Genomic DNA, 25,874 nt, shown 5'->3' on the forward strand with positions numbered 1-25,874 from the left:
CTCAATGGGGCCTGGTGGAGCGGGAGCCGACAGCGGCTCTTGTTTTGAAAAGCAGATGGATTAAGATGAGGAAAATGGATTTGTGTCAGGAGGATCTGTAGTGCTCTCTCATTTTGCTCCAACACCGGGTGCCGATGGCCGTGAGCACGTATGCGCGTGCATGTGTGAAGCCTGTGTTGAATTAGCAGCTTTAATGTGTGAGGGACTCATCCTCAGTAGGGCTCCTGTGGTTTTGAGGAGGAGGATGTGAGCTCTGGCTTTGGGATTTGCACCATCAATAACTGATGGATCATCAGGCCTTATTTCAGACCCCAGATGCTGTTGCTTGAAAAGAACCGCTCTCACCCACCTTCATTCTGGATATTTTAAACAATCTACTCCAGTCAACCAGATGAGAAGACATTCATTCATTCTTAACAGTATCAGTTTTAATTAGCTTGCCAAGACACGTTCTTGTCCCGCACTGTTTGCAATGTGAATGATCTCTCTAAGTCTTCAGACTTAAGATTTTTGCATTATGTGAACAGCTGTTCAAAAGTTTTGAAGTCAAGGAATACATTTATTCAGTTAGGACACATTACATTTGATCAAAAGTGTCAGTAATTTATAATGTTGAGATTTCCTTTACAAATAAATGGTGTTCATTTATACTTTGTATTTAGTCCTTTGAAAATTTTTAAGCAGCACAACTGTTTTCATCATTGGTAATTAGAAATGTTTCTTGAGCAGCACATCAGTATATTAGAATGATTTCTGAAGGATCATGTGACACTGAAGACTTGAGTAATGATGCTGTAAATTCAGCTTGGCCATCACAGGAATAGATTACATTTTAAAGTTAATTAAAATACGTTATTTAACACTGTAATATTTTACAATATAACAGTTTTACTGTATTTTTGATCAAACAAATGAAGCTTTGGTGATCATAAGAAACTTAATTCAAAAACATTTAAAAATCTTATGATTCCAAACTTTTGCTAACATCTTTATTTTCTGAAGTACAGAATACTAGACAGATTTATCAGTGTCTCAGATTTCTCTCCAAAAACGGGGCCTTAAACTACTCATAACACCTTGGTAACTGCATAACAACCACCTAGCATCATGGCATCAAGTTTTGCATTAACTTTGCATTCTTCATGTGTTTAATAATGACCCCATTCAACAGTGAATCCATCATATGTGCACAACACTTCTGCCTTAACCACCGTATCCATCCACATTGTTATCACCAACTCCCCTCCCCCACCTCTGCAACTCTGATTGACAGGTGAGGGCAGAAGTAAATGTATCAGATGGTTCCACATGGGGTACGGGTGGAATGGGGTGGAGGGGTTTGTACTCTGTGGTGTTTGTTTCAGGCAGCTCCATTGTTAAAGCGCCCCATGGCTCCCAGTGTCTGTCTCCAGTTTGAGGCTGCCGCTCCACACGCCGTTGCTTGTTTGTGTTTCGTCTGGGATGAAATTGAAGCCCCATTGTGATCCTAGTTTGTCGGGTTGTGTGTTAACCCGCTTAGAGTGTGACTGTCAGGTGTTCCTCAGAGCGACGTGCTGTTTTTTGCTCGTGGCAGCATGATGCAAGAACCTGCTGGGAGCTCGTAAGAGCATGATGGGAAATCTGATGTTTAGTGTGTCATCTGGGATTGTAGCTCTCTCCCCGCAGACAGTTGAGTAGGTGGGGGCGGCACCAATGGGGGCTCCAGTGGGAATGTCACCCCGTAGGATGGAGTTGGATGGTGGGGGAGGCTGTTTGCATGAGACGTGAGGGACCCTCAGCCTACAGCGGAGGTGGCAGAGAGAGAGCGTGTATGTGTGAACCATGTGTGTGTGTTTTGGAGGGGTGTCTGTGCTTTGAGAGGCGAGTTTGTAACAATGGCCCGGCAAGACCCACTCATCTGCTCTTGGGAACAGTTGTTTGGATAGATGCCATGGTTGTCTTGTCTGTTGTGCTTATGGTAATGTTTCCTGGTTGTGCTCGCTTCACGACACGCTCTGTTCACTGATGTTAAAAATAGTCAATGTCAGTTTGCTCTGACCTCTTTTTCAGACCAACTCAACCTAAACTCTGAAATTGGACTTTCTTCTTGGTCTTTCTATGCTTTAAACAGTCAACCCTGTCGTATTTTGAGTATTAGCCTACTACTACATGCTTGGCTTACAACTAGTTGATAGTAAAGGTAGCTTTATTCATATCTACTTTGCATACATTTGGGTTGACACTTTGGGTCCAAAGTCAGACTTGAGTAACACCTAAATTCAGACTCCACTTCAGACAAATTCAGACTCATAAGCAACTTAATTTATGTTTAGGCTCTTAAGGAGAAATATTTTATCTGTATATGGTGGAACTGTTTACATAAGCAAGTCTCTCCTATAATCTGTATGAAAAAAATACATTTTAATGAATGATATTTAAATGGGACATCATCGGATGCCCATTTTCCACAAGTTAATATGATTCTTTAGGGTCTTAATGAAAAGTCTATGACATACTTAGGGGAAAAAATTCTCATTGGTAGTGTAAAACAACACCGTTTTTACCCTGTCAAAAACAGCTCTTTTCACAGCAGCCCATTTTGTTGCATGTCCCTTTAAATGCTAATGAGCTCCCCTCTCTTCCGCAGGGTGACAAGCCGTTCTGTTTACTTTAGCTGCGGAATTATTAGGAAAGATTCATAAAAACCCTTCATACTCACTTCTTAGGTGAAGCTGGATTACAAATGATTCCCTTCCCTTCAAAAACAAACGTAAACTACTGCACCTTCAGCAGCTCAGATGTCGGGAGTAAATGACGACTGCTATGTTCATTATTACATCCAACAACAAAACACCTCAATTGCTTAGGAGATATTCTTGTCTAATTTTTATAATTATAGGGTAGATGAGTGCACACACTGGCAACACATTTATGTTCAATGAATTTTCCATTCGATGACCCCTTTAATGAAGAAAAAAGATTTTTAATGTTATGCTTTTTAAAATTAATTCCCCATCCTTTGAATGTTGATTATTCATTTTAAAAGTAATTTTATTAATATAAAATTGTCAAATCATTTAAAAATAAGTAAATTTGTATTATAAGTTGTATATTGTAGTATATTGTCGAAGTTATATATTGTAAGTATCTTTTTTTTTTTTCTTTCTTTTTTTTGGAATTATGATTTTAAGTTAACATTAACTGACAAGGCATGGTTTCATTTGTTAATTTTTTTTAGCAGAAATACTTTAATAAACAGCGAATACTGCCACTGTAAGTAATGAAGTTATTTTGCAGTAGTGTTTGTAAATTTTTTGATAAGACTTATTTTTGTTCAGTGTTCATAAGCATGTGCTTTGTTCTGTGTTCATAACACATGTGCATGTGTTAAGCCCCAATGCTCAGTTTTGTTTTACTTTCCCTGGCAAACTAGTCCTGTGTTAATGGTCCATACATAAGCACATTATTGCACCTGGTGGTATAGGCTAATATCCTGTTCAAAATGTTGGCAACAAGACCACCAAGTGGAGGCTACGCTAGAGACTTGAGAATATGGGGAGGCAATTGTGAGGGGAGGTTTCCTAGAGTTAATGATCCCCATTCAGTCGCCTGTGCAATGATCCCAAACCCTGGATGTGTCTGGCCACCCATCCATGGCCACCTGTTGCACCTGGCCCTGACATTGAGACAGGTGGCCCAGCTCTGCCGATAAGCTGGCCTGCTCTTGACCCTTTCTAAAATTTGACTGGTGGGTATTATGACCAAAGTATTACTTAAACAGAACCCAAAAATGTTTTGCATTTTAAACAACCATATAATAATGCCTAGTTATGAATTTAGTATTTAAAATGTTAAAGCTACATAATCTAATATGATTTTTTTTTTTTTTAATTTGAATTAACTCTTTTAGGACTTGGTTACAAATAGAAGACATTAAAAAAGTGATACACTTATAAATTTCACTGGATGAGCCATAATTATTTGTAAAACTATATAATGTTTTACTTGCAGTAGAAAGGGTAGATAGCTAGGGTTGTCAGAGGACTGAATGTCTGGAAGAATAAGTGGTAATAATGCACTTTCTCACTGGTGGCTCTGTTATTTGGGCAGCGATTTTATGCATGGTTAAGTTCTTGGGAAGAGAGGAACAATAACTTATCTGGATTGTATCACTCCACTGTACATTATCCTCAACGGCCAGTCCAGCATTGCTCATCAGAATCTGTTGCACTGCAAAAACTTTATACAAGAAGAAAGTCTAAGTTATTGTAAGATCAACAGTTAGGTTGTGAAAGTTTTACTTCATAATGTTGCTGTATTGGTATGTAGGTTGAAAGTGTGCTATCAAGAGATACAGTTCAGGGAGTGGGGTGGACGTTATACAGATAGAGAGACGTTCACTGTCTTCCTGTTGCTCCCTTACCCAACAAAAGCTGTTAATTGTCTGTATACCATCTGAAGAGAGCTTCTGGTGTAAAGGACTGATACTGGGGGCGGCACATTTTTGCCAAAGCTGTCATGGCAGATACACAAACCTTTATCAGTGACGTTCAGTTAGCTCTGAGACTGATAAAATATACAACCTAATGATTTAATTAACCGTTTAACTAGTGCCACTTCAAACATTCTTGAACTGCAGATGTCATATGACTTACCATGTCAGCCATGTTAAAGATTTGCTTGAACTATTAAAGGCAAGTCTTCCTCTCTATTCTTAAAAATATCACACGGCGTGTAAATGATGATAGAATTGTCATTTGTTGGGTGAACTCTTTAAAGGAATACGCCACTATTTTTGAAAATAGGCTCATTTTCCAACTTCCCAAGAGTTAAAAAGTTGTGTTTTACCATTTTTGAATCCATTCAGCCAATCTTCAGGTCTGGCGGTAGCACTTTTAGCTGCAGCTTAGCATAGATCATTGAATCTGATTAGACCGTTAGCATCTTGTTAAAAAATTACCAAAGAGTTTCGATATTTTTTTCCTATTTAAATCTTGACTCCTCTGTAGTTAAATCTTGTACTAAGACTGACTGAAAATGAAAAGTTGCGTATTTTCTAGGCTGATATGGCTAGGAACTATACTCTGATTCCGGCATAATAATCAATAAACTTTGCTGCCGTCGCATAGGTGCAGCAGGCACAATGATATTCTGCAGCGCCTGAAAAATCCGGTTCAAATAGATACGGTTCAGGATCTGCACCAAAGTAAATATCTTCTGAATCGTCTCTCACAAATGTTTCCATGGTTGCAAGGCACTAGGCCTGGGCGATAAAACTGTATCGATTATTTATCGACAGTACACCTTCTTCGATAACGATATAAAACAATGTTCGATATACACTGCGTTCCAAATATTATGCAAGTGACATATAGGATTTCGGTATAATAAAGTGTCAGATTTTTGTTTGTGTTGTTTTTCACATCTTTTTTTTTTTTTTTTTTTTTTTTTTTTTTTTTTTTATGCAATCTGCGTGATGGGCGATTCGTCTTTCTGTATTAAGCAATGCATAAATACATGATGCTGTTTTCTTCATAATTGTTTATGCAATTTACTAAATTTATATTTGATTTATGAGTTAATTTAGTCATAATGCAGTTTTTTTTTATAGAGATTTATTTCCTTGCGTTGATAAATTAAATGTGCTGCATTATTTTGCTCATTGCGCCCTCCTGTGGCCTCGGGAGACAAGACAAAAGTTTCCGAATTACCTAGTTAATCTACATATAAAACATTAGAAATTACATATTTGTTTAATTTTTATTGTGTGTTTGACTGTTAAAACCAAAAAATTTTGTTGTTTGTCTCAATAAATTGGGTTAATTAAAAAAAAAAAGTTGTGACATTTGGCAAGTATGGTAACCCACACTCGGAATTGGTGATCTGCATTTAACCCATCCAAGTGCACACACACAGCAGTGAGTAGGGAACACACACACACACACCGTGAACACACACCCGGAGCAGTGGGCAGCCCTTTTTGCTCCAGCGCCCGGGGAGCAATTGGGGGTTTAGTGCCTTGCTCAAGGGCACTTCAGTCATGGGTATTGAGGGTGGAAGAGAGCGCTGTTCATTCACTCCCCCTACCTACAACTCCTGCCAGCACTGAGACTCAAACCTGCAACCTTCGGGTTACATGTCCGATTCTCTAACCATTAGGCCACAGCTGCCCCCAAAAATACAAATACAGTGAAAATATACTGTGGATAAATAAATTCTATTCTTCTTTGTTTAACAAAAGGTTATAAAAAATGTCAATAATTAGTGATACTGAACTATATGAAACTTATTGTTGATGCACTTTTTAGCTATATTGCCCAGCCCTACAAGGCACGCTCCCTGTGCAAGCAGGTGGTCATGTTGGTTATGTTGATGGAAGTTAGCCTGTTTTCAGGCACTGCGTAATATCATTGTTCCTGCTGCACCCATGGTATCGCAGCAAAGAATATCCAGAATGAGAGTATAGTTCCTAGCCATATAAAATCTCAGCTTTTCATTTTCCGTCGGTCTTAGTACATGATGTAACTACAGAAGTTTTAGATTGGAAAAATATCGAAACTCTTTAGTAATTTGAGCGAGATGCTAATGGTCTAATCAGATTCAATGATGTATGCTAAGCTGCAGCTAAAAGTGCTACCGCCAGACCCGGAGATCGACTGAATGGATTCAAAAACAGTAAAACTCAACTGCTTAACTCTAGGAGAGTTGGAAAATGAGCCTATTTTCAGAAATAGTGGCGTGTTCCTTTAACCTTGGACTTGACTGAAAATGTTACTCCTAATGACTCATCAAATGCTATCATTTTGGTTTCTTACCCAACTGTGCTATGCACTTGCCATACCTGTTTTGCTAGTTGGTTAAGAAAGAAGATAGAGGTCGGAGATCGTCAGGGAGCTGTTAAAAGAGACTTTGTGGAGGAAAGGACACGCACAACATTAATTCCCCTTCTCTGCCATCTGAGCCACTGAATGGCACTTCAAAAGAGAAGTGGGGTTGTGTTAATCCCCCGCAGTCGGCCTCAGGTTTGAAGTGTGATCAAAGTCGAGGCTGCACTGATAGATGGGCCCACTCTGGCCCTCTTACTGTCAAGGGACCAGGAAGTTTTGTAGGCGTAACGGAGGATCTGAGGGATGTGTGGAAGGCCAGAATGGCCCATCACTCGAAGTTGATCCTGGATGTTCATGACAACCCCAAACATTCAGAGTGTGAAAGATGGATACAAATAGATGAAGACATGAAGAGGTACAAAATTTGCCCAGCCATAAGCCTTTTTGTTACAGTGGATCCATCTCACCTCTGGATTTCCTGTCTGAGCAGAATATTCCTTCAATAAGGAGTTTCACAGACACTTTAGACTCTTTGAGTACCTAGAGGGGATAATCAATAGCTTTTAAATTGCTTCAACAATCAACCCAAAATAGCCTAATAGATTCAGCACGTTAAGCAATACCACTGACATCTTTTCCTAGAGAACAATCTAAGGACAGTGCATTTTTTCACCTTAAGCACAAACGTGTCTCATCCTGTTTTTCAAGCTCTCCCTCTGTTTTTCCTCCTGCTGACACTGGGCTCCTGGTTTCCGTGCCTCTCCACAGCCAGGAGGTGTGTGAGCTGACCCTCCGTGACCCCGTTCCCTCCGCCATTTCTCTAGAGAGAAATAGCAATCTGCAGCTTGAGTGAATCTCACAATGAATGGATGGGCTGCCTCTCTCACCCTTGAGTTAATTTTGTAGTGTCACTCTGGTCTGAAGGGGTAAAGGGGGAGGATGTTTTATACGGGAGCTGAAAAGTGCTCCCTGTTGCTTGAGGGACTGAGCGGCTCGGTGATTTCTCGTGAAAGGAAAGCAACCACAGTCACTAAGCTCCTTGAGATGGACCGGTGATGCAGCACTGACCATTTACATTTCTCGATTTCTCCCTCCCTCTTTCTTGGTGACATTGGGCATGAGAAAGAAGTGCATGCTGGGTCAGCCTAGCCGTGGCTGTGGGCTCATGCTTTCGCTCAACTTCTCTTCTGCTCCTTTCAGCAGGCTGGAGTTTGCAGTCCCACTTACTGCCGCTTCATAAACCCTGAATAGCTGCAACACAATGGAAGAAGACGGGGGTCAAGGTTAAACCACAGTTCCATCTTATTCGCTTTATCAAGAACCTGGAATATTTTTGGGTGCATTTTCAGTGCAGTTACTCTTAGGGATTTTACCATACATCCAACTTGTTTGGTGTTTAAAGTCAGGTGGTTTCAAATCATACTTTAGTACTCTTGCAGTACTCCGTTGTTAATTCATATTGACAGTGACTTATCGCTTTTTTTTTATTGGTTTTACATAATGTTTTAATAGCCTGTTCAGATGGGTGTACTATGAACATCTGTATAGTATGTTCATAAGTACACCCATCTGTATATCATGCTGATAGTATTTAAAAATCTGTAAATTATGTCCACAGTACTGCCTTATCTGTATATTTATTGTACGTTTGTAACACATTGTAGACACTGTATATCCTGTACTTACTGCTTATTGCACTTCTGGTTAGATGCTAACTGCATTTTGTTGCCTTGTACCTTACATGTGCAATGACAATGAAGTTGAATCTAATCTAAAGATGTCTAATTTGCTTTGAATTGTCATTAAGCTGAAGCTTTCATCTAGAGCTAATTGCAGTTCACTAATTATTGAGAAAATCCCTTCAGAGCGACCCAGGATGAAGTGTCTTGTCAAAGGTCATGATGGTAATAGCTCATGGATTGCCCCTCGAAGGGACCGAGCCTAAACTGCTGCCCAGATATTTCATGACTTGGCTACGCCAGATGTTATGATGTAATGCATCAGTTTGCTTCAGGAATAAGAACTTCTGACCAAAGCTGTGCCACTGTTGGCACTTAACCTTCACATAAATCACATTTCTGAATCACATCACAAAGTATGTTTAAATGCACTTTAAAAATTAGATTTTAGTTTTACTAAAGCAAAGAATTGTCTTTTTGTTAACACTTTAGTTTAGGTACCAATTCTCACTTTTGAGTAGTTGCATATTATTAGCATATTGGCTTTTTATTAGTCCTAATAAAACACAAATTAATGCCTTATTCTGCATGACCATATTGTAGATCACTTAATCCAACCCCATACCTAAACTTAACAACTTAACTGAAGTTTAATGAGGCAACGTCATAGTTAATAGTCAGAATTGGCCCCCAAACTGAAGTGTGACCATCTTTTTAAAATTGAGATTGACCAGTGATGGACGATAAATTGCTTTAGTCCAACTAACTTCAAACTTTTGAAGTGCAAGGTTGAGAACCAAGGGTGCTACAAATAGGAAAGGCTGGGAAAATTTGGTCATGCTAATACCACTAAACTAAAATGAACTATACAAGTTATTGTACTACGATTGAGCTCTGTGTTGTGTGCTTGCTTGCTTTGAAAGACAGAGTCAATGCAAAAGGTGCATTTAATCCTTTTAAATATTTGCATATTGCATTTTGATGTGTGCACGGACAGATGAGGACTATAGCTTTCCTACACAAAACCCACTGTAGCTTAATTATTACTGTAAATGTACTTACTGTGACCCCAGCTATATGTGCTGATCAATCAGTCAAAGTTGACCTTGGGCTAAATGTCACTAACACAAAGGTGAGAAAGTAAAGACATATGAGGATGAGTAACAAACATTTATACAGGAAGTTGGGTTTATCCAAGCCAAATGGTGTGTAAAATGCTTTGTAGTGGTGTAATCTTACATCTTAAAGATCTAATTAAGGTGACACCACTTTCATCCAACATTCAGTGCACATTTGGAAGGGGTTTTTAACATGTGGCTCTTGCAAACAAAAGAAGTTTGTCAGGTTGGTTCCTGAACTGGCTATGGTTGAGTGCCATCACTCTACAGGCAGTTCCTTGTAACGGCAATTTGTCTTTCTCTGGTTTCAGTCATAATGCATAATGACAACCTTAGAAGGTAGTCAAACATGATCTGTTATTGCATCCCTTTACTTTTAGCTTTAGTAAGAGTTTTGTAACAGGAGGTTATATTGTTTTGCTGAAAATGTCAAACGACCATATGAAATTCATAAATCCACATTACTACTGTGAGTGCATTTAGTTAGCCACAACATTTTCTCATCAGTGAAAGAGTGGTATAAAAATGTCAGGCTGGGCTGTTAAAACTGATATCATTTCATCAGTTCGTAAAAGCAGCTGCTAGTTAAACTCAACCCTGCTATAATAACTAACCTCCCCTGCCTGCTGTTCTCTGTTTGATAGGAACTTGAGCAAGCACTACTGAAACAAGACCAAGACTTCCTCTCAGACCTCCTCTGCTCCCTGCTGAAAGGATGTTACCAGCGAAGAGACATCACGTAAGCACATCATCAGTATTTCCTGTTCCTACCTTAGTCACAATGTAACTGAAGTAGTGACAGTTCTGTTTTTCCATATTATGACGTACAGCTGAGTAAAACAGTTTAATGGAAAAAAAAAAAGTAGGACGAGAGTTATTTTAATTAAAAATTGTGATGTCAAAATGAATTACTAAACTAAAATAAAAAGTGGGTAAAAAGTAGAAAATAAAGCTCAGTCAGTACTTGTGGCATAATGTTGATTTTAGTGCTATCAAACGATTAATTGCGATTTATCACATCCAAAATAAAAGTTTTTGTTCATGTAATATGTGTGTGTACTGTATATTTGTTGTGTATACAAATACACACACATACAGTAAATATTTTGAAAATGTTTACATGTATTTACATGTGTATATATTTATATTCATATAATTTATATTATATATAAAAATATTTTATATAAATATTAACATTTTTCTGAAATATACACATGCATGTGTGTGTATTTATATATACATAATAAATATACACAGTACACAAACATTATGTAAACAAAAACTTATACACAGTACACAAAATTTTTTTAAAGAAATAGTTTTTTTAAATGATTAGTTATTTATAATTTTTATTTGTTTTCCTAAAAAAAGATCAAACAGATTGGTTACAGTGAGTTGCTAACAATAGAAGTGAATTGGGCCAATCTGTAAACTTAAAACAATAAATGATATAGTTTAACCACAAGACTTAAACAGTATGACTATTAACATGATTTTAGTGTGATGAAATTGCTTACTAAATTAATTTCACAACCTTTTCTGGGTAAAGTCTGTGTAAAATCTAGTTTTTCAACTTTGTTGCCATGAAAACATAATGTCCTAAATTGACCAAAATGATTTAAACATCTTTACAGCACAAATAGTATACAAATTCTAACATTTCAATTGCACATTTCTTTTAAATCCTACTTAAAGAATTGCCCCATTCACTTCTATTGTTATAGTGCCAAGCTGGAACCTCTTTAATCTCTAAAAAAAAAACACATGGGATGAAACAATTAAATTTTTTTTTTTTAGCATTTAGTATTATGCAACAAAAGCTGTTGATTGAGCTTAACTTGTATTGAACCTGAAATATTCCTTTATTGAGAGTACTGTACTGTTTTTGATTTGGCAACCCTCTCTGTGCTCTTGAAAGATCTTGCGCATGTTATTGCCCAACCCACATCCTGTGTTTGACTCAGAATCCATCTCCATCTGCATGTGACCAGTTGCCCGTAGTAGTGCTGTAGCCATGCAGCTAGGTTACCTGCAGCAGTAGTAGGTCAAGGGGCCATGGGCCCCATCCCTGTAAAGAGTGTGAGTTATTGTGCGAGTCAGTGCTGTGATGAATGACTGGCCCCTAAAGGGAGCGCCCTTCCATAGCGGTGCCTCATCAGCAGCAAAAAGAAGTCCGGTCGATGACTGGGTAGGAAAGAATCATCCCTTTTGCATACTCAGGCAGACCATTAACAGGATGCAGGGTTTTATTGGATTCGACAGCAACTGGCATCCAGGGGAAGGCCGCGGGGCACTGGCCTTTCACAGAAGTGCCCTTTTCATTCTACATGTGCTAAACGGCCCAGCAGAATGGGGGAGGGAGTGTTACGGATGAGAGAGAGAGGCAGAGAAAGATGCAATGGCAGGGGGCCTGCAGCTGTGAGAGAGATCATTCTGCTTTCTCAAGATAAGCCTATTCTTTCTCTCCTTTTTCGCTCTCTACATTCTCTCTTGTTGTACTGAGGCTTACCCTTGCCCTACACATTAGCACCAGGAACTGGGTTTTGGGTTGATCGAATTGACCCTACCCAGAACTAACTAGCCTATGTCATCACAAAAAGACTTTAATCATATGAATAATTTATTCACGAATTATCATAACTTAAAATCGACGTGAAAGGCTGCTGCAAAGTAGATAGTTTGTTGTTTTATGCTCATAAGCAAATTTTGAAATATTGAATATAATTTGATGGATGGAAACAACAAATATGTGAACAAAATTGTTCAAAAAAAATTATTCTCTTAATTCATAAATGGGCATCCAAAGAGTCATGTGACTGCCTCAAGACATTTGGCTGAATAATTCACTGAGATCACTGACAATGATTACTTTCCAGAAATATGTTGATATGTTGTTATTTCCAGACATCAGGCCAGCAAATGTCTTGTTGCCTATTGTTATGGCAAGTTTGTTAATTAATGTTTAGTTTGACATGACTAGTCAATTCAAGATATAAAGATACATTGTAACCCAAAATATTCAGTGTGTGTTTTTTTTTTTTTTTTAGGATTCAGTCCTTTAGCAGTTACCTGGAAGACATTATCAATTACCGCTGGGAACTGGAAGAAGGGAAGGCCAATCCACTGAAGGAGCACCAGTTTGAAGAGCTGCCACCCCGCACACAGGTGGAACTCTTGCACAGACTCTGTGACTATCGTCTTGATGCTGCTGATGTCTTTGATCGGCTCAAGGTAGCAAGCTTGTAATAGCACAAAAACAGATACAGCTTTTGCATTTGTTTGTTTAATACTCCCCATAACAGAAGTGATCAAGATGTGTTTTGTCTAAAATAAATCCTGGGTTTTGCAGGGCCTGGATGCAGATAGTTTACGTGTTGAGCCTCTGGGCCGGGATGGGAACGGGGCCCTCTATTGGTATTTTTATGGTACGCGGCTGTACAAAGAGGAGCCAGTCGAAGCAATGTCTCCCCAATTCAGGTATGGAGAGGTGATTTCACAAAAGCCTACAAGAAACAATGGCATTTATGTTTGTTAGTCTATATAAAAGAAACCTTTGCAAAAAAACATTTTCACAGTGACAGTTACAACAGAGAAAAGAAAAGAAGAGGGAGGCCACCAAAGAAGTCTGAAGATAGATTGGCCACGTAAGACCTCTTTAAACATCCATTTAATGCATTGTTTTAAATGCTGTTGTACAAAGACTTCCTAGTCACAGTTTGGTGCTTTGAAATTGCATTATTTAGAAAGAGAAGTGTCCAATCTTGCTTGTTTCAGGGAGGAGGAAGGGGAAGACTCTGTGAAGGAAGAGGATGAAATTGTTGTGGAGCCCATGCCTGTAATAGGTGAGACACTGCAAACAAGTATTGCTGCTTTTAGTTTGTTTTAGACCTAAAGAATGTAGGGTTATTGAACCACCATTTTTCCATCATTATTATTCTGCATTGTAAGTGGCTTAAAGTGCCCAGGGCGGCTGTAATGCATGTCTACTGTAATGTGCATGAAATGCTCTTTCAGCAAAAGCATGAAATGTGGAGCTTTTATGACAGAAGTTGAAATGATATGCTAGTAACTGTGCCGGCAGTTGTAGCTTGGTGAATAAAGATTTTTTAGGAGTTCAAAGCTCAAGCTACTGGTTGGTAGCTAAATATTTCTAGTATGTCTGATAAATTATTATCAGGATGCTTTGGTTTTATTATAAAATTCTTGTATTTTGTTAATTTGTCATTTTTGTGTACTTTGGAGTTTTTTAACTGATCTTTGAACATGAATAATCTTTGATATTGATCATTTTTGATTGTGTTAATGAGGTGATATTTGTGTTATGTTTTGTCAGAGCGTGAGCGTGGGGCCTGGTCTCTGGTGTGTGACACAGAGGAGCAGTGGGTCAATCTGGCCGAAAGTGTTAAGGACAAAATCTCTCCTCAGGACCGGCACCTGCACCGCATCATCACTCAAAACTTCCTGTCTGAGATCAGAAACATGATTGAACACAAGGTGAGAGAATTCACTCTTGTCTGATTGCACCTCATGTGATGCAATCATGAGTCACGTTATGAGTCAAACCAGGATATAGGTTATAATCTTAGTAGAGATTACCATATCTATGGTGGCATATGCAGTTAAGCAATGTCATTAGGATGTTTATATGTTTCTTTCAGAAGTCCTTTTGAGAACAATTTGATTAACCTCTTGTAATTTAGAAAACATGAATAAAATTATTTTCTACTTTTCATAATATATTTTTAAATGATTTCAATTTAAAATGTATTGTTCTTAAAATCATAAAATCTAAATCAGGAGTATTTAAAGGAGTAGTTCACATCCAGAAGAGAAATTTCTTCATGTCAAGTTAGGGGCAGATCAGACATTGTATGGCTGAGTTATAACAACTTCCTGTTTCATGGCGAAACATCAAAATTTCAACAATTCCTAGAGGGTCCCCACACCACTGGTGCTTGGGCTCTAATTATCCTCTATACACTGGTTAGAGATTAAATTGCCATGCAAGGTCCATTGTCCTTAGGGACAATTGCAAGTGCTCCAGAATAATAGTATCTACATGGTGCAGCAGATTAATAACTCAAGTTTAGATCAATGTTATACTCAAGTTTAAAGCTATTTGCACATAGATAATAGATTAACTAATCTTTGCTTTCTTACCAGTGAGAAACTGTCTATAACAGATGCATGTTGATATGCACATTTTGCAGTGGTGTTGACATGTCATTTCCATGGCTAATCAAGACCTATTAGAGTGTCTGGTTGCCATAACTACCATGCTCCCAGCAATCATCATTACATACCCTCACTGCTTCCAGCATTATGCAACTTAATATTTTCCACACCTGTACATATATCTGTAAAGAACCAGATATTTTCTCTCGCAAGCTTGATGCAACGGGTTTTAACTTGGACAACTGCCTCTTCAAATCAAACCCATCCACCCACTCTCTCACACATGCACACAAGCAGTCTCACAGCCCTGTCAGAGCCAATCCATCTAGCCGTCGTTATGTGGCAGGCTCTCACCTTGAAGAGAGCTGGAGCATGGTGATTGACGGCCTGCAGCGCTGCAGGTTTTTTGACCTCTTAAGTGGTGATACCACAGACACTCCATCTTCTAGCATGGGATTAAGTGTTGTAGGCTAATGCACAAAGCAGAAGATCCTGAATATACTCAGATGGGGCGAAGATGGGCCTTTGTCACCATGGGCTGTTTGGTTTTGTGATGACACCCTTTAACCTTCCTTCAGCCTCTTGGTTAAAACAAAGGGCATATTCAGGAGGGATTGATACCCCCTTCCAAGTGACCTACCTGACACCCATATATGTGTATAACTGACAAGGTTATTCTTCCCCAGGAGAAAGAGATGAAGCAGAAGACACTGAATCTGCCCAAGGAACACAACAGCCTTTGCCACACTGAACAAAATGGCAGCAAAGAGAATGGGGTTGGCTTTTTAAAACATATCAGCACTTTCTTGTTTATCTATGTGATGTAAGCTATGGTTTAATTTATGATTTGGTGTGAACAGACACGAGTCACAAATGAAGTTGACAAGCAGAAGGAGGAGGATCTGGAAAGGCAAGTCCTGCTCGCTGAACAACGGAAAGAAGAAGAGAGACTGCTTCAGGAAGAACGGGAGAGAGAGGAACAGGAGAGAGTCCAAGCTGTCGAGGGTGAGTCACACTCAAGGTAACCGGTGACCAAAGTTTCCCCAGAAGCGTGATCAAACACTCACTGACGCTGAAGCACATTCTGTGGTCTTGTCTCAACATGGAGGTTTTGAAGTCAGCATGCTTTTAACCCAAGGCTGCTTTAATCATATGAAGAGCTGAGCTAGGGGAAATGATCAACCTCACTTCTCGTGAGCATCATCCAGCTCTGATATCCCCTGTCAGCGAGGTAATTAACTCTTGATTGTGCTGCTGCTGATGGGCCTATCCACATTAATGTATTATGGATGAAGATCGGGCCTGCAGTTCTCTCCAGTGGTTTCTTCCTCGAGCTCTTTTAATCCTCCCAGCAGGGTGTGTCAGTCAGGGCCTTTAATGTCAGCATATAAAGCACTTCTCTCCTTTATCTTGCCTGTGCCCTTTGATCAAATGTGCCTTCTAAAGCTGCCTGATGAATTGCTCGTATTACTACTAGATTTCGTTTGCAAACTTTTCATCACCTTGGCCCAGGCAGAAGTGGGCAGGTAACAAGTGCACTATTAATGGTAATAAAAAGTGTGAAGGGCTTTATTATTCTGTCATTCACTGATGTGTTTTTCTATGTTGTTCAGAGCGTGCACGTAGAAGGAAGCAGCGAGAAGAGAAGGCCTGGTTGCTCTCTCAAGGAAAAGAACTTCCCCCTGAGCTGCTGAATCTGGAGACTCACTCACCTAGTCGCCGAACACGTCGCACCAAAGAGTTGTAAGGACTTTGTTTTAGCTTTCAAACTCAGTATTAGCTTTGAATTTTGCTAATGGTCTCCTAACATGCATTTAATGTTAATTTTACTTGTTAATTAATATGTGTAAGCTTTTATATTTAGTTCGATGTGGTTGTTGCTATTCGGTTCTCATTTCTCTTTCTATATTGTAGTTATGACATAGATGATGATTACACTGCTCTGTATAAAGGTATGTTTGGACAATGGCGTTGTGCTGTGGTCAAACCACAGTGTTTGTTTCCTCATTCACTACTTACTGTAAAGTAGAAGTTCCACTGAAATAAAGTACAATTATTTTCTTGTCAGTGTTGGAGGCCCTCAAAGCACACAAAGATGCCTGGCCTTTCATGGAGCCTGTTGATGAGTCTTATGCCCCCAACTATCATGAAATCATACAGGTGGGCATACAAAATGTTATAAAGAAATTAGTTTAACCTTGTTAAGAATAATTCAAAAAGTTATTTAAAATGTTTTGTCAGACTCCAATGGACCTGTCCACCATTGAGAGAAAGCTGAATGATGGGGAGTACGTCGCTAAGGATGAGTTTGTGGCTGATGTAAAGCTTATGTTTGAGAACTGTCTGGAATACAATGGAGAAGAGAGTGGTAAATATGATTTAACACTGTTTTGTTGCCAAGTTGAGCAGAATAGCTAAGCAGAAGTGAAACATGTTTAAAAATAATCTGCTCAACAAAATGTAGATAAAAATTGATGAGCAAAGCAAGTCATACAAGTAGTGGAAGTATGTAGAGAGGCTCTGACATTGATTAATAGAGAGTGATTGAGCTGTCCTCTAGTGCACCAGGTCTTGCAGTGCCACAGAGACATTCCAGCCCCGCAGCTCCCCTCCCTGGAGCCATTCATCCATCAGAATGCACTCCCCTGGGGGTGGCGGGGTCAGAGGTTAACTGTGGTTCTGTGACCTGGTTGGTGTGCTTGCTGTGGATGGGGAGATGAGATTGTGTGTGTGTGTGTGTGCACGCGTGCTTGTGTTTACCTGTCTGTATCTAATCAGAATACACAATAATGGCTGAGTCCTTGGAACGCTGCTTTAGCCGGGCCCTACTGAAGCACTTCCCTGCTGAGGATGGCGACACGGACGAGGAGTTTCACGTGAGCAGTGAGGACCGTGACCGCAAGGATAAAAAGAAGAACAAAAGTCACAAACAGTCAGGTCCTGAGAGCTTGATCAGAGCCACTGAGCAAGTTCAAAAACGCAAAACATCCAATAGTGGAAAAGGAAACAATCAGCAACAAGACTATCCCAAATCTGCTTTACAATACCCTCCCCCACACTATACCAGTGGTCCCCCACATCCTCATAACATCCACCCAAGACAGCAACAGGCTGGCATGCTACATCCTGCTCAACAGGTTAGACTACACTCTACACAAAAAATTTGTTTATTGTTGAGAGCTGAAACAACAGTTTTGACTGGAGCACTTCTTATTGTCGGTACTTCATAAGAGATGTACTCTTTTTGCCTATAGTTTCAACAACCTATAGGTGCTTTGAGACCAGGAATGTATGCTCAACGAATGATGATTGACCCTCAGTATCCATATCCTGGACAAAGACCCCTTATGTCCAGGCCACCGGTGGACCACAGAAGTCAGCATATACCTCAGTACAGCATGCAGGTATGTAGTGATCTTCAACCAGCAGTATTAGTTTCAATCACTTACAGTTTGTTAACTCACGTCTTGAAGGTCGTTTATAATGGTTTATTTTTAATTTTTAATCAGGGTTCCCACATAAATGGTCCACATCTTGGTCCTGGATACCCGATTGGACTTGATGGCCAACCACTTCAACCTCCACATCAGCAACATTCTTATCCTGGTCCTACTCATGGTCCATCTCTTGGCCCAAGGCCAATGACTCTTCAGCCTGGAGGTTTCTGTGCCCCTCCACCTGAAGGCACCATGCACCCTTCACAGCAACATCCAGAAGGGCAGTCCATTCAGCCTATGGGTAACCAGTACCCCAGGCCAGGAGTCCCAATGCATAGTTCCTACCCTCCTTATGGCCCTCATAGTATGAACGTGCCCAGGCTGTGGCCTCCCATAAACCATCATGGGCAGCCGACACCTGGTGGACCTATGATGCAAGAGCAGAGTGCAACAAGCCAGCATCCATACAATAACAACATGATCCGTCCTCCACACGGTACTGGTTATGCAATGACAAATGGTCAATACAGAATGCCCTCTGTCAGCTCCCAAAGTCCCATTGGCCAAAGACCAACAGGGGCCCCTCAGGTCTCAAGGCCACATTTAGCTTCCATGCTTGATAGCCCAGAGATGATTGCCCTCCAGCAGCTCTCAGCCTCATCGTTTCATCGTGTTGAGAACTTTCAGCCTGTCCCACAAAGTGATGGTAATGCTTTAGCTTCTGCTGCTTTGTCTCCTGAAAACCAGCTCATCAGGCCTGTTATAGATGGCACTGCAGACATCCAGCACACTCCCGCATTCCCCAAAGGTAAGAGTTCCTTACCATATTTTGGCATTACACTATTGCTTTCAATGAAAATGGGATGTGCACCTGCAATGATTTAAGTGCATATTAACACCATTGTATGTCCCGACAGGTTCAAGTCCAAAATCTGGTGATAAACCGTCAACTGGAGAAAATGCTTTGACTGAAGCTGACAGCAATTCTCATCACAATCCAACAGAAAAATCTGAGCAGCCTTCTCTAGGAACAGCTGTGACATCTGTGTCCAATCCAAGCACTGAAGGCCCCAGTCAGAATGAAGAGAAACATAGACTATCAAATCAAGAGAAAATCCACAGTGATAACTACCCATATTCTCAATCCCAATCAGGTCCCCCACAGCAAAAATCTGTTGATGACTCTTCATTACCCCTAAATGGTCCTCAGCCAATGTCCCATAAAACCCCAGATGAAATTCCCCAGTATCACTCTCAACAAATCCATAAACATGTTCCACCACAATTTATTCAGAATGGTTCTCAACAGCAGTCTCAGAATGTTCCTTCACATGTTCTGCAGAATCCTCCTCAACAGATGGTTCCAAATGCATTTCATCAGTCTGCTCAGAACAGCTCATCGCAAGTATCACACAATGGATCAGTCAGAGGGCCACAGACAGGACCTCTTCATGGAATGCCACAGATTCCACCTCAGGGGGGTCAGCCTGGTGTTCATCAGCCTGCAACCCTCAGCTCTCTACCTCCTAGCCACCCTGTATCGCATCCACTTGCTCAACCCTCTCCAGCTGATCAGGGAGACCAAAGGCCTTGTGAGCCTACCAGCAGACAAGTGTCAGGTGGGAGTACAGCTTCCCAAGATAACAGCAACGCTAACATGAGAACTGACTGTGCCAGTGGGCTTTACAAACCACAGCCCTTCAGTCCAGAGTCACAAACCCAACTAGGAAGGCAGGAGTTAACACCCCTTCACAATCAGCCTCCTCCGATACACTCTCAGGTTCCAGAGAGTAACACTGTGACCCAATATGGTACAACTGAGCCAGCACATCAACACTTTGGCCCACAGATGGGTAGAGGATTACACCCGCCAAATCACCAGCCTTACCCAAACCAGGGACCACCATCACAGGGAAATAGCCCTTATCAAAATCCTGCACACTATCCTGCTTATCACCAACAAGGTGTTCCATACCAGTATCGCATGGCCACACAGCATCCTCAAGGCCAAACCAGCATGTATCCTCCGTTCCAACAGCAACAGCAGCAGTTCTATCAGCACCTCCGACATGGCAGACCTGGATTTCCATCTGAGGAGTGGCCTAGATCTCCATACCAGCCTCAGCACTCAATGATGCCCAATTCTTACCCATCACCATCATTCATTGGAAGTTTTAATGGTCGACACAAGGACAATAGCATGTCTCCACATGGCTCGGATGGATCTGTTGGGAGCTTAATGTCACCTGGTCCTTTACCCGATGGTTCCCATAGCAGTACGTTGGAAAACAGAGAGGATGGCAGCCCTGCCAAGCAGGCAAGGACTGATGAGCCTTCTGAACGGTCTGAGAGCCCAAAGGAGATCTTGGACCTGGACAGCCATAATGCAACAGCCCGACATCGTACTTCGGCTCAGCCACACCCCAGTTTCCCATATGGGCCTCGTGGCATGCAGCAGAGTGGTTCTCTTCCACCCCATATAGTGGCAAGTGGGCCGTATTCTGGCCAGCACTTTCCCAGTGGACATTTTGCACCACAGCATCCTCATCCACATTTGATGGAAGCTTTACAGAGGCCCCAGCACCTGCCTTTCTCTCCAGGCCAATCTCGCATGGCTATGTACAGGCATTCAAATGTTGCAGGACACTTCCAGGGAATGATGGTTCCTCAAAGAGCAGTGGTTGCAGAACACTTACTTCGCACTGGGTAAGAGATCTCATTTATTTCTCAGATCTTATGATATAATTGATTTAGATCCAGAAGAATGATGCACTTTACACATTCATCTACATTTGTCTATAATGCCTTTGCATCAATTTTCCTTACCTTTAGTAACCCCTTTTCTCATCCGATAGGCACCAGATGTTGGGTACAGCATCTCCCAATGGTCCAGGTAATAAACAAGGAGTATGAAAAGTAGAATTTCATTGGAAAATCAAGGAAAATGTATATTTTACAACACTGTTACATCCTGAAATATACAAGAAAATGGAAATGACAACAAAAATTTAGGAAGATTAATATGATCATTTGCTGAAAAAGGCAAGTTATTTTATTATCTGAAGTCCTGATCCGCAGACATGCTCCACTACCCACCTAGAAGACGTTTTTTAGCTAGTGATAACCCATCCTCGTCTGGATTAGGGACTCCTTTGCAGTGAGGAGGAAAAAGAACAACTCACAGTACCAAGAGATGGGATCATTGACCAGGGAAAAGCTGTGAATCTTCAGTCCTGTTTATTGCTCATATACTGTTTGAACTCCATAATACTGGTCTACAGCTTCACTTTTCAGCTCGGAATGGAATGTCTCTTTGGCCTCATTCCCTACAAAGGAACAACATCTTCAATTTCCTTTGGATGGGCTGTTACTTGGAAAGTAAATAAACTATTTTTTTCCAGTCCATGAGAAGAGCAAGGTGTGATTTACCAGTTCATGTTCTGGTTTAAAATTAAACTCAGGTGTAGTATATAGGGTACTGGGGCAACTGGAGCTTTTTTTCAAGCTCTTTGGACAAACTAGACCTGGTTGCCTTGATGTACTTGTTGAATGTTCTGTGAAAGATTTTAGATACAGTAGTAGTTCAACTTAAGGAATAAAAGATGGATCTTGTGCTCCACTGGGAAACACCTCACCTGGAGTGTTTTAATGAGGTGATGTTCATCTCAACTAAAAGTATCCACTTGATTTCTGGTGATGTGCATTCTTTTAATGCCACTTCAATTTGAAGATTGTCTTTTTTTCTTAGACTGGCAGAGAACTTTGCTGCTCTATTTGTAATGCACAAGGAATAGTCTTTAATACTGGAATTAGTGGCCTTGGACATAAATTAGATGTGTGCTCCTTTGTATGGGACTAAATTCTAACTTTTCACTCAAGTTGTCTATCTCTGATCTGTTGTCTTGTTCCATGTTGATGTGTCCCGCTAGTTTATGTGTGCACAGAATGAATCAGATTTCAGATACTGAGGTAGCCATCTTTCACCTAAATATCTACAGTTTTCTAGTAATTCATGGCTTTTGGGATTCCTTGAAGGCTGGTTTATTGTTTTCACCTAAAATCATTTATCACTGGTCATCAATCTTAAAATGTTTTTTTCACATATTGGAATGTAAATTGAATTTTTGTCACAATTGACAACCTGCTGAAGTCGCAATACTAAAAATGCATTAGATGAGAGAATATATATCAGCCTTAAAACTTGTAAAAGTACCACTGTAGCTCATTTTATCAAATAGGAGAAATGTCGATGTGCTCATATTTTACATGAATGCTTCCTCTTTTATTTCAATGTACTGAATGTGTCCTCAGGGTGTAGTGGTTTTAATACGGGTATTGTCAATAGAATATTCATAGAAAAAAATGCAATGAAATGTCACTGGAACTGTGATTAACTTCAATTCACCTGTAAACTTAGACACAGGAACCGGGCAAGCAGTGCTTGGGGTTAATGGTGTTCTTTGAATTAGTTTTAAAAAATTTTTTTTTTTTTTTTTTTCGTTTAGTTTTTTTTTAATGGGGGGAGAAAGGTTGATAGGAAAATGAACTAGAATGGTTTTGTTCATTTTAATTGATCCTACTGTTGTTGTCCTGCACTAAATGAATTACTTTGAATATCTGCTTTTTATTGTTTTCTTGGTCTGTCTAAATTACTATTTTACTCAGCTCTTGTTGACAAACCATTGAAAATTAACAGCAATTTGTGAGAATATGGCAGCAAGAATATCTACCTCATAATGCCAAAATGTGGCACATTCTCCATTCCCTTCATAGACATGTGGATATTTTTTTTTTGTACATTTAAATATCCCTTTTTTATGATTTACAGCTTGATCCGTACATCAACACTATATATAGCCTTAATATGTTCACTTGCAAAAACCGAACGGTAATTATTAATTTATCAGTGCCAAGTTTGAACATGATTAAAACATATGCATTCCACTTTTTGAATGTTGGTGTTTACAACCATAAGTGAAATGAAGGCAGCATCCTAGAAAGTTTTGCCCTCATTTTGCGGAATCCATGCTGAAGTGGAAAAGAGGTTGTACACGTTTGTGCGAAGGATTTGACAATGATTTTTTTTTTTTTATGGTACACTGAGATCATTTGTCCCAGAAACCTGTGATGGTGCAAAATGTCGGACAGTAATATTTTAGTATTTTTGTGGACCTGTGAACTGTTTATATGTATTTTATGAACTAGGGATATGGAAATATTAGCAGCTGTGAGATGACATGGACATTGTCCACCATTTTGTACCTGTCTTAGCTCATAAGTAAAGATGTATCACTTTAGCAGTCTGTCAGAGGTCTGTCCTTTCTCCACTGTTAATATATAAAGGGATGATTTAGTTGTAATGGACTACAAGAATGTGTGGATATTGCTGTGTACAGATGTTTTTCTTTTCTTTTCTTTCACCTATTGGTGGGTATTGGTAATGGATCTGTATCTCTTGAAATCCACCCTTCCACATCTCTGCTGTCGTTTATTCTGTCTGTACTAGTTAAGAAACTAGTTGGTTAAATGTGAATCATATTTATTTGTTCTTATGTTTTGTAAATTCTTGTATTTTTTTTTTTTTTTTAATATAAGTGTGTTATGTTTGTTTTGAAAAGGTTCACTTTACCTCAGTAGCAAAGATGGCATCCAAAACAACACCTGTAACTTTGTGAAGTTTACAAGTTCTTACCTGACTGACGAATTATTTTGGAAATGGACCGAAGTATTTTCTATACTGTACATTTTAGAATAAATTACGTTTCATTAGATGTTGCTCTAAATTTTTGTTCATTTCTCCTCATATTAACATACAGTGCACTACCGAAGGTGACGACAGTGACATTTTACTTTGATTATAACGTGGCTTTTACATGGTGGTTACTCTGAAGAATACAACTGTGGAGTAAATGCTTGAAAACCATGGTAACTTTTTTGATAATTTAGTTGCACGTTGCACGAATGTCTTGGTACTGAGTTGGGTTACATTTTAAACTACACGTTAGCAGGCATGGCCATTATACATATACTGTATATATTATAGATAACCGTGATATTCTGTTGCTTACTAGTTTACTCACAGAAAGTCTCAAAGATTTCAGTCAGGGTTCAAACGCCTGAGACCTCACTGGAGATGGCAATAGTGAAAGATATCGCTTTCGTGGACTTGTAAACTTTAAAAAAACAAGACCGAAATCAATTTAATATATTCTATAGTTTTTGAATACACTGACAAGTCTTTGTCCTCAGCATGTCTTTTGTCCACCACGCGCACTGGCACACAACGGAGCCAATGAGCTTCAAGGAAAGACATGGCGTCACTTTCTGTTGTCAGTAGTTGAGTAGAAGTCGTTCAAGCTTGCATCTTTTTATTGCCCAGGTTGTTTTAGAGATACGGCGGACTCATTTGCCAGGTAAGACCTGTTGTAATCCACTTTGTGTCGGAAGGTATTTATTTTCTGTTAGTTTATTTGGGCTTTATTCATGTAACGCGGTTCAGTGTGTCCTTGGTGAAAAAATCTTTATTGGACAATTAAGTCCATTCGCAATTAACTTACATCGATCGAAATTCGAAAGGCATGTCAGTACGTATTTGATCTACACTAGCATTATAAAGAAAACAGCAGCTGGACAGCACAATCATGACCAGGTCAGGCGTTTTGACGATTTGTGCATCCCTGTCAGATTTTGCTAACGTTACCTCGCATTAAAACTGATGGTAGCATAATTCGTCAGAGAGAGGTGCGAAAGTTATCAGATTTTTTTTTTTTCTTCAAGCATGATATTAAGAAGGTGTGTGGCTTTATTAACATGTACATCTACCCCATTTATCATACTGTAGGGGTCCCCAACCCTGAACCTACCCCTACAGTAGAATAAACACAGTATTGAGAGCATAATCTGATAGGTAGCAATATTTGACAGAACACTTGAGTGGGACTCATTTTCAGCCCTGGAGGTTCATGCCTTCGACCAGCCCTCTTTGTTTTTGTTGTTTTGTATTTGGCCTTTTCAGTGCTGCCTTTGCACTTTCTATTATCCATTTTTTATCTATTATTATTATTATTATTTTTTTATTTTTTTTGCTTGTATATCTCCAACAGTTACTTTTGTTTAGAGTAAGGTGCCGCTGTCAGGGAACATATACAAGAAAATGGAAACGACAACAAAAAATTAGGAAGATTGTTAATATGATCATTTGCTGAAAAAGGCAAGTTATTTTATTATCTGAAGTCCTGATCCGCAGACATGCTCCACTACCCACCTAGAAGAGGTTTTTGAGCAAGTGATAACCCATCCTCGTCTGGATTAGGGACTCCTTTGCAGTGAGGAGGAAAAGGAAGAACTCACAGTACCAAGAGATGGGATCATTGACCAGGGAAGAGCTGTGAATCTTCAGTCCTGTTTATTGGTCATATACTGAAAAGAATTTTAATGTCATACAAAAATGTCATCGGCCTGAGTAAATTGTACCATTATGGAATTGTGACTGCACAAGTGTAGTAATTTAGTAGGTATGGCATGAAATTTGAAAGTGTAACAACTGAAGGTCTATATGAAACGTCAGTCAATCAAGCATTTTTTTAAACAACGGCAATTTAAGTTTTGAACTAAAATGTTATTGCAACCATATAGCCTTTGAATGAATAAAAATGCAAA

General features: G+C 39.7%; 1 protein-coding gene across 3 annotated transcripts in view; it reads left to right on the forward strand.

Annotated features, from left to right (window-relative positions):
- LOC109106956 (cat eye syndrome critical region protein 2 homolog) overlaps window positions 1-23,986 on the forward strand; it is a 30,151-nt gene extending 6,165 nt beyond the window's left edge. Inside the window, exons 2-19 of one of the 3 annotated variants that reach the window (XM_042753156.1) lie at window positions 10,248-10,342; window positions 12,651-12,834; window positions 12,953-13,080; window positions 13,179-13,247; window positions 13,378-13,445; window positions 13,937-14,097; window positions 15,465-15,554; window positions 15,636-15,783; window positions 16,392-16,521; window positions 16,693-16,730; window positions 16,847-16,938; window positions 17,020-17,146; window positions 17,557-17,915; window positions 18,033-18,182; window positions 18,288-19,023; window positions 19,133-20,921; window positions 21,071-21,136; window positions 21,196-23,986. In XM_042753156.1, coding sequence (XP_042609090.1) covers window positions 10,248-10,342; window positions 12,651-12,834; window positions 12,953-13,080; window positions 13,179-13,247; window positions 13,378-13,445; window positions 13,937-14,097; window positions 15,465-15,554; window positions 15,636-15,783; window positions 16,392-16,521; window positions 16,693-16,730; window positions 16,847-16,938; window positions 17,020-17,146; window positions 17,557-17,915; window positions 18,033-18,182; window positions 18,288-19,023; window positions 19,133-20,921; window positions 21,071-21,128 — 4,422 coding nt within the window. In that variant the 3' untranslated portion in view covers window positions 21,129-21,136; window positions 21,196-23,986. Of the gene's footprint in view, window positions 1-10,247; window positions 10,343-12,650; window positions 12,835-12,952; window positions 13,081-13,178; window positions 13,248-13,377; window positions 13,446-13,936; window positions 14,098-15,464; window positions 15,555-15,635; window positions 15,784-16,391; window positions 16,522-16,692; window positions 16,731-16,846; window positions 16,939-17,019; window positions 17,147-17,556; window positions 17,916-18,032; window positions 18,183-18,287; window positions 19,024-19,132; window positions 20,922-21,070 lie in introns of all 3 variants that reach the window. The other 2 variants (XM_042753155.1, XM_042753157.1) reach the window with 2 other exon arrangements.
- Window positions 23,987-25,874: the final 1,888 nt, after the last annotated feature.

The sequence above is a fragment of the Cyprinus carpio genome, chromosome B25 (assembly GCF_018340385.1).
Source record: "Cyprinus carpio isolate SPL01 chromosome B25, ASM1834038v1, whole genome shotgun sequence".
Taxonomy (NCBI): Eukaryota; Metazoa; Chordata; class Actinopteri; order Cypriniformes; family Cyprinidae; genus Cyprinus; species Cyprinus carpio.